Below are 15383 nucleotides of genomic sequence, written 5' to 3'. Positions count from 1 at the left end.
AGATATCACAATCTCTGAATATGTTCTTATTCCCCGTATACCAAAGAAGACAACATAAATATGTCTCTTAACACACATCCTATGTCCTTTTCCACATGCATATTTCCCCACAGCCACTTCTGAACCGACCACTTCCGTGGTGACGTGGTTAGAGTGTCCGCACTTGGAGCGGAAGGTCGCGGGTTCAGTACCCTCTTGCGTCATATCAAAAGACGTTAAGATATGGTACTTGTTGGTCCTCGCCTGACATTAACAAACACTTGTCGGCTCGTAGTCAGTATAGCGTGTATAAGGGGGTAATCGTGTTTGATTGCAGCATGGTATGTCAGTGTGATAGCTCTATAGAACAGTCTTCAGTCTGGGCTAGTACAAGCAGCCACACATACACACGCGTGCACGTCGTAATATGCGTGAAATATATTTAAGTGCGACGTTAAACCACATTCCACCTGACCCCACTCCTAAACATTCAAAATAAGCAGAATCAAAGGTACCTGTGTGTTTCCTCTTTTGTGATAGAGGCATGATAAAAACACGATTTTTTTACTGCATTTATTGTAAACAGACAGACCGACCCAACCTAAGATCGCTGTGACTACATGAAACACATAAAAATACTGCCATAAAACACAATATCTGTATTCACGACCCTCCCGAAAATATTATATTCCCATCAATCGATATTGTTTTCGAGGGTTTCCGGGTCGTTGAGGTTTACCTCGTGTTTCCTGTCTGCGGTGAACCTGTCTTGTTTTTCATTTCTCATAAATATTGTTTGCATATTGATAAACGTTTTCTCACAACATAGTCTACACAATTATATCTGAATCCAGATCACAAAACAGCTTAAACAACGGAAACATGATACCCAATAACACTCCAAACTTATTTTGCATGCAGCTACGTCTGAAAATGACGCTCGCCAAGTATAAAGGATATGGACATATCAGTTTCAGCCTTGCATGCACAAAGTATTGACAAACGGTAAGTGATAATTTACCTGCTTCGCTTTCTATGGTTTTCACGCAACTGCTCAAACAAATGTCCCATCCATCACTACCAATGCTGTAATTTCTCTCCATGAGAGAAAATGTTAAATGTAGATATTGTACGCTCGATACAGGTGCTGTTTTATTGTCAAACGAAGCATCCATTGTTGAGCTATCGTGAACGTCATGGCTGGGCTTTGTCATCCGCTATTGTTCTGCCAGATACGTACAATCAAAATGTCACATATGTATCTTACATTCAGTTAGGGAAACCAGTCATTTCGTGAAATGATTTAAAATTTCAATCATTTTCGTTGTGAGTTAACGATGCTTAAAGTCCAACAAAATAGGCACACCATAAGAGTCTATTTGCTCTTATGTTTACACAATGCCGATTCAGCCACATATATCATCTGTAGGCAAACCCTAAAGTTAGCACCATCTCCTTTTCTGCAAGGGTTTTGATTCGCACAGGTCCATGCTTCCGAAGAATATTGGTGTTATTGATAGTCGCATGTTCTAAATTGGTATACTCTTTGATAGGTGGAATTTTCCGACAAAGATGAGTCCAGCGTTTCCAACTACACCATCCAAACTTCACTCGTCGATACTGGCGGCGGGGTAACAGAGTGGTTAAAGTGCTCACTCGTCACGAGGAAGACCAGGGTTCGTTTCCCCACATGTACAATGTGTGAAGCCAATTACTGGCGTCCTACGTTGTGATGATGCTGGAATATTGCTAAAAGAGGCTCGCACCAGTGACCATATAAGATGTGATCTCTGCTCTCACATCGATGATCGAGCTGAATAGAGGAATTTGCTTTCAGTTCACGCTTCGTTCGCCAGGTTCACGCATTGCATGTTTCCATGTCTCGACAAGGAGGTGGGTAACCTAATCGTTAAAAAGTTCGCTCATCAAGCCGGGTTTGATTCCTGGGTATTAATGTGTGAAGTCCATTTCTGGCGTCCCTGCTGTAATACTGCTAAACTATTGCGGCGTGAAAACCTACTCAATCAATCCTGTGTCTCGACAAAACGGCTTCACAGCTATAAATACGACATCCTCAATTTTGAAACGTTTTTATAGATCACTTGTTAAAAGCCTTTAATTCATTGTTTTTAACTAGTCGCTTCGCTGCGGAACAGTTTTATTAAATAATTGTTTTAGACCGATGATCATACTCTTAATCACTTGATTGTTCGGTCCAGACTATTTACAGACCGCCCCTCTTTAGCTGGAATATTGTTGAGTGCGGTGTTAAACAACAAACAAAATGTAGGTGAAAAAGGTGATAACCTGGCTTTGCATGTGCCTTTATAATCTTTGTCAGACAGCAAATGTGAGATATATATTTCGTTTTCACAGTAGCCGAAGAAACTGAAATAAGAAAACCGTTTCTATTTCACGTTTGAATTAAATTCAGGCGAGTGGGCAGGAGCGGAAAGTATGGGGGAAATGACGGACAACCTAAATACCCGTGCTCGCAATTATGTTGACTCTGCCCTAGGCGCGTAGTTCATGGGGTGACAATAGATATATGGGTACAGTTGTATATACTGTACAATGAACACACTGCTTTTGAATCATATATGAGAACAGACAATAAGAAAAGAAGATGTTTCATTTCAACTGCACTTGGTATGGGGTACGTCTGTCGTCTTTTGTCCTGCTTGACAATGCTAGGATGACATATGAACATGTAGATATTGGTTTCTTTTGTCAAAGATATAATTAATAAGGATTCCATATTTGTGGACAATTTGGCCAGATTCCTGCAATAAATTTGCATTATACTTTTCAAATGCGTGTAAATACTGAGACCACAGACCTACCAAAGAAAACATTCCCACTGTGGAGAAAAGCGCAGAAAAGACCACAGTTACCGTGTATATAGCAACATAAACATATCACCCGGCTACTGAAAGAGACTGAATGGCGGATGGTCAGGATCTGTGACTCTGTAGTCATCGGATCACTACGCCGTGGTTCAAAAATTAACATGTCAAACCAGAGACCACCGGTATGTGGTCTCTGGTTAAATGCTCTGTTATCTGGTCCGGGGGCTGTGTCGTAGCCTAATAGCTAAAACGAGGTGTGTACGAGGTGTGAAGCCCATTTCTGGTGCTGCCCGCTGGAATCATGCTTAAAGAGGCGTAAACTCATACTCTCTTATACCAGGGAGCCTATAAAAAGGGGGAGAAGAAACTCCTCGAAAAGCCGCTGAACGTATGTCTCGGGTCGTTACTAGCCAGTGTATTCTATATGGTGGCAGCGTAGTATTTAAGATTGAGCCCGGTTTATTTTCAACAGCCGATTAAGTTCGCTGAGTGTTTTAACAACTGAAATCCTACATGCATAATACAGGTTAACTAGTTTGTCACTTCAGTGTAAGTCAAATAAGTGGTATTAGTGTCCGTATTTGGACAGTAGATTTGTAGTAAAGTTTCAGGTCGGTAAGTTATAGCTCACTGGCTTCTATATCCTCGATTCACCGCGAAGATAGACTAAATTGTGCCGATAAAAACTTCTTTCACACATTCGTTTAATTTTTAGGAGAACATAGCTTTAGTTGAAAGGTATTCGCAAGTAATAGTGACAGTTTTATGCCTTAAAATTGTTAGAGTGTAACTGAGATGTGTGAAACACATGACATTTCACCACTGAAATACTATACGCCGTTGTTTTAGTATTCCTAGTTACTTCCTCAAAAACATCTTTCACATACACCTTTAATTCATATGAGGGGAATATACTATCGTGTGAAATGTGTTTGTAAGTAATAGTGATAGTTTCATAATCTAAAAAAGAGTGTTAGGGTGTATTTGAGGTGTGTGAAAAATTTGACTTATCGTCAATCTGATCTGATCCGCCATTGAAATGCTACACGCCGTTGTTTGAGTGTTTCTAGTTATTGCTTCAAATACATCTTTCACATACACCTTTAATTCTTATGAGGGGAATATACTATCAGGTGAAATGTGTTTGCAAGTAATAGTGATAGTTCCATAATCTAAAACAAATTGTTAGGGTGTATTTGAGGTGTATGAAAAATATGACATATTGCCGATCAGATCTGATTCGCCAATGATGCTTGAGGGTTATAGTTCCATAACTTCTTTCTTTCTTGATGATCTTATTTGACAAAACTGGAAAGGTGTTTTAGAACGTTTTGTGAGAGTTTTACACTTTATTTTTGATGGCAGTTTGACAGTGTCAGTTAACATTTTGTTAATGTCCATTCCATTCCCCACATGCAATAAGATATCTGAATTAATTATTAATGCAAACAAACATGTTTCAAAGTAGAGTTTTTTAAAGGACAGCTGTTGTTAACACGTGTTCTCGCGATACGTTTGGGTTCTTTAACATGTTTTGGGAGGGAAGGCCGTGGTGCATAATTTATTCTTTCATTCATTCACATACCCGTGAAGGTCCCGGGGTAGAATAGGCCTTCAGCAACCCATGCTTGCCATAAAAGGCGACAATGCTTGTCGTAAGAGGCGGCTAACGGGATCGGGTGGTCAGGCTCGCTGACTTGGTTGACACATGTCATCGGTTCCCGATTGCGCAGATCGACGTTCATGTTGTTGGTCACTGGATTGTCCGGTCCAGACTAGATTATTTACAGATTGCCGCCACATAGCTGGAATATTGCTGAGTGTGGCGTAAAACTAAACTCACTCACTCATTCATTCACATATGTACTTCTTTCTTTTATTCTTTTTCTTTATGTCGTTGATTCATTCACATATGTCTTGCTCTTAGTTCTTACTATAATTCATTCATTGTAAAATTCCGACTGATACAATAAACTGGCTGAAGTTCTGTTAAACCAGGGATAATCTACAATGTATATACTCTATATAGTCTCCCTGGTTAAACACAACTGAAATTGCACTGGGAATGAGCGATGTCACTGTGTGCGTTGGAGCATGACGAGGCACACGTTAATTAGTACAAATGGTAAAGAAAGCAAGCGAGTGACCTATACCTGTTGTAGAGTATTCCTGCTTATACTCACTGTCAACAGCAACCAGGGATAATCTACATCTCTACATAGTCTTCCTGCTGAAACTGCAGCCACTTGACTGTCGACTTTACCTTCGACTGTCTGTTTCACCTTCGACTGTCTGTTTCCCAGAAGCCATGTTGTCCTCATAGTCGGGTATTAGATCTACTAGTTTTATGCAAACTGAATGTAGGTTTGTGTGATCTAACGTTATTTATGTATTGAATTTACGTAATGCTGAACCCTGTTGGTATTCAGCTTTGTGTGGCTGTCGAAATAGCTAGAATCATTTCCTATTGTAAGAGAACAGGGAAAAAATTCTTCCCAGACGGGGAATCGAACCCCGGCCGTGGCGGTGAGAGCGCCAAATCCTAACCACTAGACCACCTGGGACCTGATGGTGAAGGTGTACTTGTAACTATAAGAAGAAAGTGAATAAGCTAGTTTACCGCAGTTTGTTCTCTTGTTTTTGTTTAATCTGTTATTATGTCTTCCAGATTTAAGTAAGAAATTGCTTACAATTGATTAGTGAATTTTAATATGCTTGAAGTAAACTTTATACAACTCGTAACACTGTTGATGCTTTAGCGAATCCTAAAGTTGGGGGTTCTCGCGAAAACTCCCCGCACAGTGGCGAATCAGACCTCGACCGCGTTAATCATATTGATCAAACACTGCGTCAGAGCAGAAAGGCGAAATTACAACTGTCTCAGTTCCGGTTTTGATGACACAAAATCCTAATTTCGTACAATGACGGTCAAGTGACATGGTGCATTGTGACATGTTCCCGTGAATATTTCAACTAGACAAGGTACACATCCAAGGGTAAAGTCTGCGAAAATGGCTTCTGACCTCCCATCTGAGTTTGACGTGGTCGTGTTGGGAACGGGACTTCCCGAAAGTATACTTGCTGCAGCATTTTCACGTAATGGTTACAAGGTCCTACACATCGACAGGAATGATTTCTACAGTGACACCTGGGCATCGTTTAACACTGGAGGAATTGACAAATGGAAAGTGCGGAATGAGGTGAGATATATAGTAAACCACCACATGTTTTAAATATTAATCTAAAGATGTTTTAAAAAATGCAAATAAATATACAACAAACAAAAAGTACAGGAACACCTAGCCGAGAGCCGCGATGCGGTCCTATACAGTCAAGACATGACCCTGTATCAATGCAGGGTCATGTCTTGACTGTATAGGACCGCATCGCGCCTCTAAGCTAAGCAACACCCTAACATTAGATAATCATATATAACAGATTAGGGAACCTACTGATTGGTCTATATTTGGCCAAACGGGATATTATAGGCCATTCTACCTATTTTCTATAGGCTGATTTAATGATATTATCAAATAAATTTGAAGTGGTGCATGAGAATGGTCTTGACATAGTGAAGGAGTTTGGAAATTGCTAATTAACCTATTCTATAATCGCACCGCATTTATAATATTATTTGGAAGGGGGGAACGGGAGGAACTATTTCCATCCAAAACAACAAAAAGAAGGGTGCTGAAACACACCGGCATAAAAACAACCATAATAGCCTTGTGCATGTGGGAGACAAGACTACCCATGCAGCTTGTGCCGTTTCCTTTAAAAGAAGATACAGACAGTATAGAAGCTTCCCAACTTCTTCACAATGCCACAGCATAGACCAGAAAGTGCCCATGACAGGAGGGCTTCTGCATGGTTACAGGATGGTGAATTCATAAAAAGCTTTGCTCACTGTCTTCAGGTGTCCCCCTCTGTCATTCATAGTCTGAGGAACAGATTCAAAGCCACTGGTATAGTACAGGACAGACCTCACTCTGGAAGACCTAGAAAAAACATCTAGGACAGATAACCGATATGTTGAGCACCAAGCCCATCAAAACCAATTCCCAACTACCAGTACCCTGTTGCCACAAGCTGTATGAGAAGTCTGTCTTCCACAAGCGCTAGGCTGTTGTGTTTGATTGTTTGAATCAAACCCGGCGGTTGTGTGTTCCAGCTCCTGTGTGTTTTGCTGTTTTTGACAATGTTTCATGCCACTCAAACTCAACGAATATTGAATCAGTTGCTTCGCTGCATGTTCTAATAAGTCATTTAAGGTGCCCATTAGGCACACACAACGTTGCATTTAGTGATTTACCTTAGAATATTAATGACCTCACCATGTTTAAGTTTATATAGAACTATCAGAAGTTTATATAGAACTACTAGAACTATGTTAGGATGTTCCCATACTTTTGTTTGTAGAATATATCACCGATACTTTCATGATATCTGATATCACTTTAATATATTTGTTATCCATAATTACAGTGATCCTGTAACTTTTGTAAATTTGTTAAGGTTTAGGGCTATGTAGGGCTGTCACAAGTAGGACCAAATTATATTTCATAGAATATATCACTTCGTAATTTTGTATGTTTCTACAAACTGTCATAAAGCAAGCTGAATTTGATGGTCTGGAGATTTCGACAATTTGCATTGTTAGCGCTATACTGGGGAGTATGTGCACGATTGGAGAGCACAAACAGTTTCATCACTGGGGCAGATCTCCTATTGCTGTTGTGAGAAGTTTTATTCACAACTGAAATCCAAAACTTAAGTTATGTCAAAACCAAATTATAATATTATTTACCGGAGATTGTTAACACCACTTCTGTTGCCCATATAATCCCAAAATAGTGAGCGGAATTCCGCAACATCGGTCGTCTGCTAGTGATAGGCAATGTATAAGTAGGAAGCCACATAATCATTACACTCTCTTGCAGGGTGAAAACATTCCTGGATGTGGCAAGCAGCTACATTTTCACCAATACAATGTCATCAACACTAATTTTGAAGGAAACACTTGATTTTTTTTGTGTGAAATAGATGAATATATATATGAATGACTGTTTTATTCCTTCAGGCCGCTGAGCAGGAAAATGAAAAGCAGGACAAGAAATCACCAGAGCTGAAAGATGGTGAGAGGGTCATTTTGTTGCCAGGCATTCCAACAGATACAAACAAAATCAAAGTGCAATATCATGTTGCTGAAGAAATTGACACCCCAGAGGAGATTGTTGCAGCTGAGTCTGGCAGTAGTCAAGAAACCAATACTTCACCAGAACAACTTCCTCAGTCTGATATGGAAGTTGAAGGACAGTTTGATGATAAAACAGAAGAAGAGCCATTGGAAACATCTAAAGAACAGGAGCAAGTTGAGAAGGAAGAATCCAAGCCAGTTCAGAAAATCTGGACAGCAAATGATATAAAGGAAAACTGGCGCAGATTCAACCTCGACCTTGCACCTAAAGTTTTGTACTGCAGCGGACAGATGGTGGAATTGCTGATTGTTTCTGATGTTGCAAAATATTGTGAGTTCAGGACTGTCAGTCGAATGCTCACACTCCTTAACGGTCAGTTAGAAAAAGTGCCATGTTCGCGAGCTGACGTTTTCAGTAGCAAGAAGGTGTCGATGCTAGAGAAGCGGTTGCTTATGAAATTTCTCACTTTCTGTGCCGAATATGAAAAACATGCTGATGAGTATCAAGACTTTGCTGAAAAACCCTTTTCTGAATTTTTGAATTTCAAGAAACTGACGCCAAACACTCATCACTTTGTTTATCATTCCATTGCTATGGCAACAGAGGCAACAACAACAGAGGAAGGATTGAAGAAAACTAAGCACTTTCTACAGTCTCTTGGTCGTTATGGAAACACAGCATTCTTGTTTCCATTGTATGGAAGCGGAGAAATACCACAAGGTTTCTGTCGTCTATGTGCTGTGTTTGGTGGCGTGTACTGCCTGCATATGTCAGCCACTCATATCATAACAGACCAGGCCAACAAGTGCTGTGCAGTACACACCACAGAGGGTCAGAGAATCGATTGCAAGCATCTTATTCTTGGGCCATCCTACATTCCTGATACACTGAAGGACAAAGCTTCTGATTCCAAAATCTCTCGTGCCATTTTGATTACTAACAAGTCTGTTCTGACATCAGAAAACCAAGAACTGTCTATGCTACACCTTCTTCCGGAAGATGATCCAGGTCGACCAATCACCATTTTGGAACTACCCCCATCATCGATGGTTTGCTCAAGGGATTCGTTTGTTGTTCATGTAACTCGTACAGGAAGTGGTGACCCTGAAGCTGATATTTTGCCAGCCATCAACAACTTCTTTGGGTCAGAGCAGACGGATGAAAAACCGTGCATCTTGTGGTCACTCTTCTTCAGCCAGGATGATCAGTCGGACGTGACACCTTCAAGTACAACTCCATCAAATGTCTACCTTCTGCCAGGGCCAGGGACAGAAATAGATATGGATGATATTGTCCTTCATGCCAGGAAAATATGGGAGAAAATTTGTCCTGATGAAGAGTTCCTTCCTAAACCTCCCAATCCTGAAGACATCATCTATGTGGATGACGCAGAGACGAGGGTAGGTGAGGGAACAGAGAATGCATTTGAAGATGCAGATGAGAAACCCAAATCTGAGGAAGAGGCTGAAGCAGGTACTGGGTCTGAGAAGAAGAAGACCGAAGAAGAGGGCGAGATGAAATCAAAAGAAGAGGATAAAGTGAACAAAAAGTCTGGGGAGATTTTGAGTCATGTGAAAAAGGTTGCCACAGAAGATGATGAGAAAGCTGAGTCAGGTGTCCAGGTGAAGGAGGAACATGACAGTAGTCAAACTGATCTGGACTTGTGCAATAAGCTGGAACAGACCAATGTTAGTTAATTAAAATAGGGGTGAGTAATTAGCCAAACCTAACTGATGACACGGTCACTATTAACTATGTAATCTTCCATAGAGATCAGGTCGCCTTCCTGAATTTGAGAGGCTACCTATGCTAATGATGTGACAAGGGGAATCCCCATGCACTGAATTAGGTCACAAATCATCACTATAGCAATCCTCTTCTTTAGCATGGGTTAGCACCATGATAAAAAAAACCAACAAGTCATCTGTTTGTATAATGGGACAAGCACACAGGAATGTAAACTTACTGATCTAAATAAACAACAATATATGATTTCTATGAATAATATCTAATATCCCCATGCATGCCACCCCAAGCCACCCTCACAACACATATACAGATAACCCTAAAATGTACAAATACACTTTTCTGTCTCTCTACAGTGCTAGCTATGACCCATGAATTAAACTGCTAGTGTAACCATTTAAGAGGTTGTGTGTCAATCTTGTCAAAAGAGTCACCAAGGCTATGTATTTTAGGCAAGTGAAGTTGTAAGTTGCAGAACCATTCTCACCCTGAAAGAATCAGCAGTCCTACTGGCACATGATAAAGATCCACCTACTTCTTCTGTGACTTGTATGTCACATCCACATTCATAACGCCTTTATGTATCTTTAGGTATCAATTTCACCACGGTGTATGTTTTCATACACCAACAATACAGAGCACCTGCTCGTCTGCAGCCTTGTTTCCCATGTTATAGCTGTTGTCAACTTCCAAGATTCCTCTCCTAGTAATAGTTCTTCCCAGTGCCTCAAAGTCCAGTTCAGTATAAACAATATATGGTATCTCCAGACCTTAAGCATGAGCCATCACTTTTAGAAATAGTTCGGTACCATGTGACTTGAAGAAACAGACAAGAAATCTTCTCTAACCCTAGTTACCACTGACCCTGTATCCAACAAACAGTTTGTTTCCATGCCACCCATTGAGACTTTAACTATAGTCTGTTTGCAGTGAAAACATACTGATGAATTACATAATTAAACAAGACTAACATGTAAGTTGATGTTTTGGTTATAATTCCACCGACCTATGGAGTACTGAGGGACTATGTGCGATGCGCATGCGCGAAAACTCAGTCTTCAAAGTAGAAATATGATTCCTCCAAGTGCACAACATTCACAAGGGATTCACCTCTTCTCATGAGTTTGAGCTCCTCTTGATTGCTCATATCGGCTGATATGCTTCTTCTAAATGACCTTTCTTCTAAATGACAGCTTCAAGCCTCCTCCAAAGCTGGAAGAGGATAATCTTTGGTGACTGACGAGCAAGCTGTTTAAGTTCTCTCCCATGCCAACCCTCCCTTTCATTCTCTGCAAATTGGTGTTTCAGGGCCAGGTCACAGTCAGGTACAGTGGCTGCATTTTTCGGATAGACTGTCATTTAGTCCACTGAGGGAATACAAAAAAAATGTGTCAGAGATTCAACCTTTTGCTGTTGTTTACCCAAAAATAATGTGTGGTGTGTTTTTTGGAGATCATCAATAGGTCAACATGTCAACTGTTGCTTGCTGACGTGGAAAGGGAAGACCTCTTACTTCTCTTAGCCTTCAAATGCTTATCAAAGATCTCTGTTTTTCTTTTGTCGTCAAGCTTGCTACTCATAAGCCCATTGATAAGATCTGTCATACCTTTATCCACTGCAGGTATCGTTTTCTCTGCGAGTTTGAACGAGTCCACGATCTTGCTCAGAAGGGCAATCGGGGTAACACTTCCTTTTTCAGTGATGGACGTGGCCATATTGCTTTCAGTGCCCTCCAACAGGGAGGTAACTACGCACTCTACTGCCTGGTGCTCGCAAGGTGGCTCAGTTGACCCCTCTTCCACCCCTTCTGCTTGTCCCGCCACGTGTGGTGAATAGTCAGTGCTGCTGCTATTTTAGACACACTCTCTGTCTTGTCAAGGCTTTCCATGGCTTCGTCTTCTTCATAAAATATTTGATGCCGCAAGTCTTGTACCATATTGAGCACTGAGTTGAGGGCTTCAAATTGTCTTTGAACTGTCTTGCATCTCGTATAGACATAACAAGATGGCATTGTGTTCCCCACGGGCTTGCCCACTTGTGGTCGGGGTAGATCGAGGAATCCCCTGGTCATCAGTTTCAGTCGCTGCCATATCGGGACTGAGAGCACTAATATGTGTCTCAGTGTCAACTGACTGACTGATTGGAACTGTTTCCTTTGAAACTGTGTAACCTCCTTCGTTAACACTTGTATTGGGACCTGTTGATTGCCCTGTCTCCTGCTTTTGGTCAAATATGGACTGTCCCAACAACTCACTCACTATGGAGTTTATCCAAGATGGCGGCACCCTCCCTGCCTGCCATGACCGAGTCCAAAGTTTTAAAACACAGTTCCAACACTCACAAACTTGTTTGAAGAGATTCTACTGGTAGCAAACACGTGACTGAGTCCAAATACTATTTGTAGGCTCCCAAAACTGTAAAAACACTCAAATTAGCAAGTAAATACGAAATTCCAATTAAGCTTGTTAATGAGCTGCTACCTCTGCGGATGTCCAAACTCGCACTGAAGCCGATTCCTCACGCGCAATCTCACAGGGTCTCACGTAACCAGATGCAGAAGGAGACTGAATATTAATAGGGCACATGCCAAAAATGTCATCGGCAGATCTGACGGATGGTCAGAAATTAATCGGCCATACTTTTTCTCGCACTTGCATGTAATGTCATTATCATTACATCACTCTTGTTGCAAACATGATAGCATGAAACAGAGGAAAAACCTGTTGATGGACATAACAAATTTGAGTATGTAAGAGTTTAGTTTATGATTCAGTAATTCTCGCTATCATTATTCACTTCTCTCTGAAACGTGTCTGATAAGTCATCCTCTTGTGTGTCATACACATATTGTAGTACACCATCACATGGTCATCTGGATCACAATCGCAAGTCTGAGCACAGACCGATGACCTCATGTTGCTGCAGTAAGATTAACAAATCATTTTGTGTCGACAAGATATTTCTTTGATAACTTTTAAGTTTCCTGTCTACTTCATTAAGCTGGCCTTTATAAGTTTTGTAGAGAACAAGCCATAAGTTGGTGTTACATCATGCCCTGCTTCTCCAATTTGCTAAATAAAAGTATCTAGCTCAAAGGTAAGCCTTTAGTGAAAACATGATTCACACTGTAAAAGTTGACAACCATTCCAGCTGCATTCCTCCAAATCAACACACACAGTTCACTGTCTTCAATCATTTTGGAGCCTGTCTTTTTACCACCGTTTGTTTGCTGTGATACATGTCAGAAAAACCTGTCTACCTTCACTTTGGAACATTCAGCAATTCTCCTAAAAAAGATGACAAATCATGGAGTCCCAGAAAGCAAGTAACTGCATGTCATATTTGACACAATTTTTGTACTTTCTTTCATAGATATTGATGAAATCACTCACTCACAGTTGTTTTAAATGTTTGTTTTGCCACTGGCAAATGTAAACACTAATAATCAGTCACAAAAGACATGAGATTGCAGAGCACGTTTTTACTTCTCACATAGCATAACATGGACACACACAAAGTGCTGACGTAAAGATACACACCACAAATGCTACTAGCAGTACCACTTGTTACAACAGTCACTGACTCAGTTTTCCCCATGAGACTTCTGAGAAAGCCCTGTCTATCCAACACTTTTAGACATTTGTCCAATCCATCCTTCTTATTCAATTCATCAACTGGAATTTGTCTCTTTTGCCATACCTTTCAGCACTTGAACTAGCACCAGTCCCTTCTTTTCATCTGGTAGCTCTGTGAACAGTTGCCAAACCCCTACTTCCAGTTTCCATGTTTCATAGACACTGTATGCAGTAACAACATTTTCTGTACCATTTTTCCCTAACCACACTCTGCTACCACTGATAAATCTTTATTCCAATCTCACTGGTGATTCGCCCTTGCACCGGACACCAACATTCCCCAAGGAACCAATATGGCTTCCTCTCGTAAAGTCTTGCTCACTTCTCATGATGGTCATGTTAGTCCCAAACCAATTTACTTTACATATACATGGGAAAATCTTGTTAGGGACTTACCCCTCCTAACAAAAACATACTGTCAATTGAATCCTGCACTCCCTATTTTTAGTTTCTGGTTTTTAGTTAAGACTGAAACATCAGATCTGTCCTTCACATGTTGATCAACATAATTTGATACATATCAAGTATTAGTCACCAGGATTATGAAGGAATTGATTTTTACAGGACTATTTATGCTGCAGATTTATAAATCTATAAATACAATTTAACACAAAGTTCATTCAACACGTGTTCCAGTTTTATTTTCAGTATATTTGTACATGCGCATGCATTGATACTGACAGAACAATGTGTTTGTAACAAACAAGTATCTTCTCATAAATATTTAATCTTGTGTGTAAATGCACTGAATCCATACATGAACTTCAGACACCAATATTATTAAAAAAACTCCCCTTCAGTTTTTTTGGGGAAACTTTCAAGATAATTTGTAGTTTTATAGCCAAAATTGGACAGTGTTTGGCAGATGTAAAAGGCCCATCTGGTTTAGCATTGATCCCATCTTCCATTTCTCCTTTGATTTATCATCTGTTTCCAGTGAATTTGTGTAAGTGATTTCTTGCAGGATTTTTCTAATTTCAGTCATATTCTGTTCATCTATCTCTTTGATTTAGGCACCTTTTCATAGTACAGTGCCAGATGTAGGGCTGGACAGCAACACTTGGCACGGCCTCCTTCGTGGCACCAGTTTCACTAAACTCTTTGTCGAGAAGAATGTCTTCAGTCTCTGCAGAGTTGATGGCATGGTTTACTTCGAACAAATCCACAAACCGAGTCGTCAAATCCTTCTTCTCTGAGGACATCAGTCCATGGGCTACAACTTGACCACAACCATGGCCATCAACCACTATTAGAGATGTCAGTGCATACGTTTGTTGTGGACTTTGTATGCTGTGTCAAGTATAAGTGCCTCTGGATGCTTTGCATCGTTTACCTTTGTAGTAGTCATGACTGCAGGGAAATGAATTAAATGGTGTTATCTTTGTTCACAGCTGTTGCTATAATCACTTCTCCATCGTCCTCTAGTATGATATTGAAAACATTTGTTAGCCTTGTATACTCTCAGTCTCCTCTGTTCTTAACATTTTGAATGTCTGTGGCATTTGAGTGTTTACCATAAAGAGATGCCAAGTATGTCCCTACTTTCGGAAGAAGGATGTTGATATCTAACCTCTTAATGGCCATTCTTTTTTCTTCATTGAATCTTTGCTGTGGACAAAATAGAAAACGAATGAGGTATAAGCAGCTTGTAGGCATTTTATTATAGACAGCTAGTTAACCAACACATGTACATTTGAGGAATGTACAGGTATAAGCTGCAATATACAGACAACCACAATTAAGGCTTGTAGTGATGCACAAAGATGTTAAATTGAGAAATAAATTTCACTAAACTGGATCTTACATGTTTTCAACATTATTGTTAGTCATAATATAAACCAATTCTAAGAAATATCCCCCTAGAAACGCAATAACCTAATGTAACCTATCCCAATCCCAAATACTAGTAGGCCAATCAATATTCAAACATTATGGAATAAAATTGCAACCTCAAACAATTTGAAAACTACATATAA

At 40.2% G+C, this 15383-nt stretch overlaps 1 protein-coding gene and 1 non-coding gene across 2 annotated transcripts; one reads left to right on the top strand and one right to left on the bottom strand.

The window, feature by feature from the left end:
• Positions 1-5320: 5320 nt before the first annotated feature.
• Trnae-cuc (transfer RNA glutamic acid (anticodon CUC)) lies at positions 5321-5392 on the bottom strand. Its single transcript has one exon. It is a non-coding gene; the product is annotated as a tRNA-Glu (tRNA).
• A 247-nt stretch (positions 5393-5639) lies between these two features.
• LOC137294695 (rab proteins geranylgeranyltransferase component A 2-like) lies at positions 5640-14795 on the top strand. Its single transcript, XM_067825773.1, has 3 exons — positions 5640-6028; positions 7909-9734; positions 14421-14795. The coding sequence occupies exons 1-2, from the start codon at positions 5840-5842 to the stop codon at positions 9721-9723; spliced, it is 2004 nt and encodes a 667-aa protein (XP_067681874.1). The 5' UTR covers positions 5640-5839; the 3' UTR covers positions 9724-9734; positions 14421-14795.
• The last annotated feature ends 588 nt before the right edge of the window (positions 14796-15383 follow it).

This window comes from Haliotis asinina, chromosome 1 (genome assembly GCF_037392515.1).
Source record: "Haliotis asinina isolate JCU_RB_2024 chromosome 1, JCU_Hal_asi_v2, whole genome shotgun sequence".
In the NCBI taxonomy this organism is placed as follows: domain Eukaryota; kingdom Metazoa; phylum Mollusca; class Gastropoda; order Lepetellida; family Haliotidae; genus Haliotis; species Haliotis asinina.
This window is presented reverse-complemented; position numbering and strand designations above follow the sequence as displayed.

Bases quoted from the DNA above. Each gene is read 5' to 3' on its own strand.
- LOC137294695 (XM_067825773.1), top strand. From the start codon at position 5,840: ATGGCTTCTGACCTCCCATCTGAGTTTGACGTGGTCGTGTTGGGAACG. The intron at 6,029-7,908 runs GTGAGATATATA...TTATTCCTTCAG, and splicing joins AATGGAAAGTGCGGAATGAG to GCCGCTGAGCAGGAAAATGA.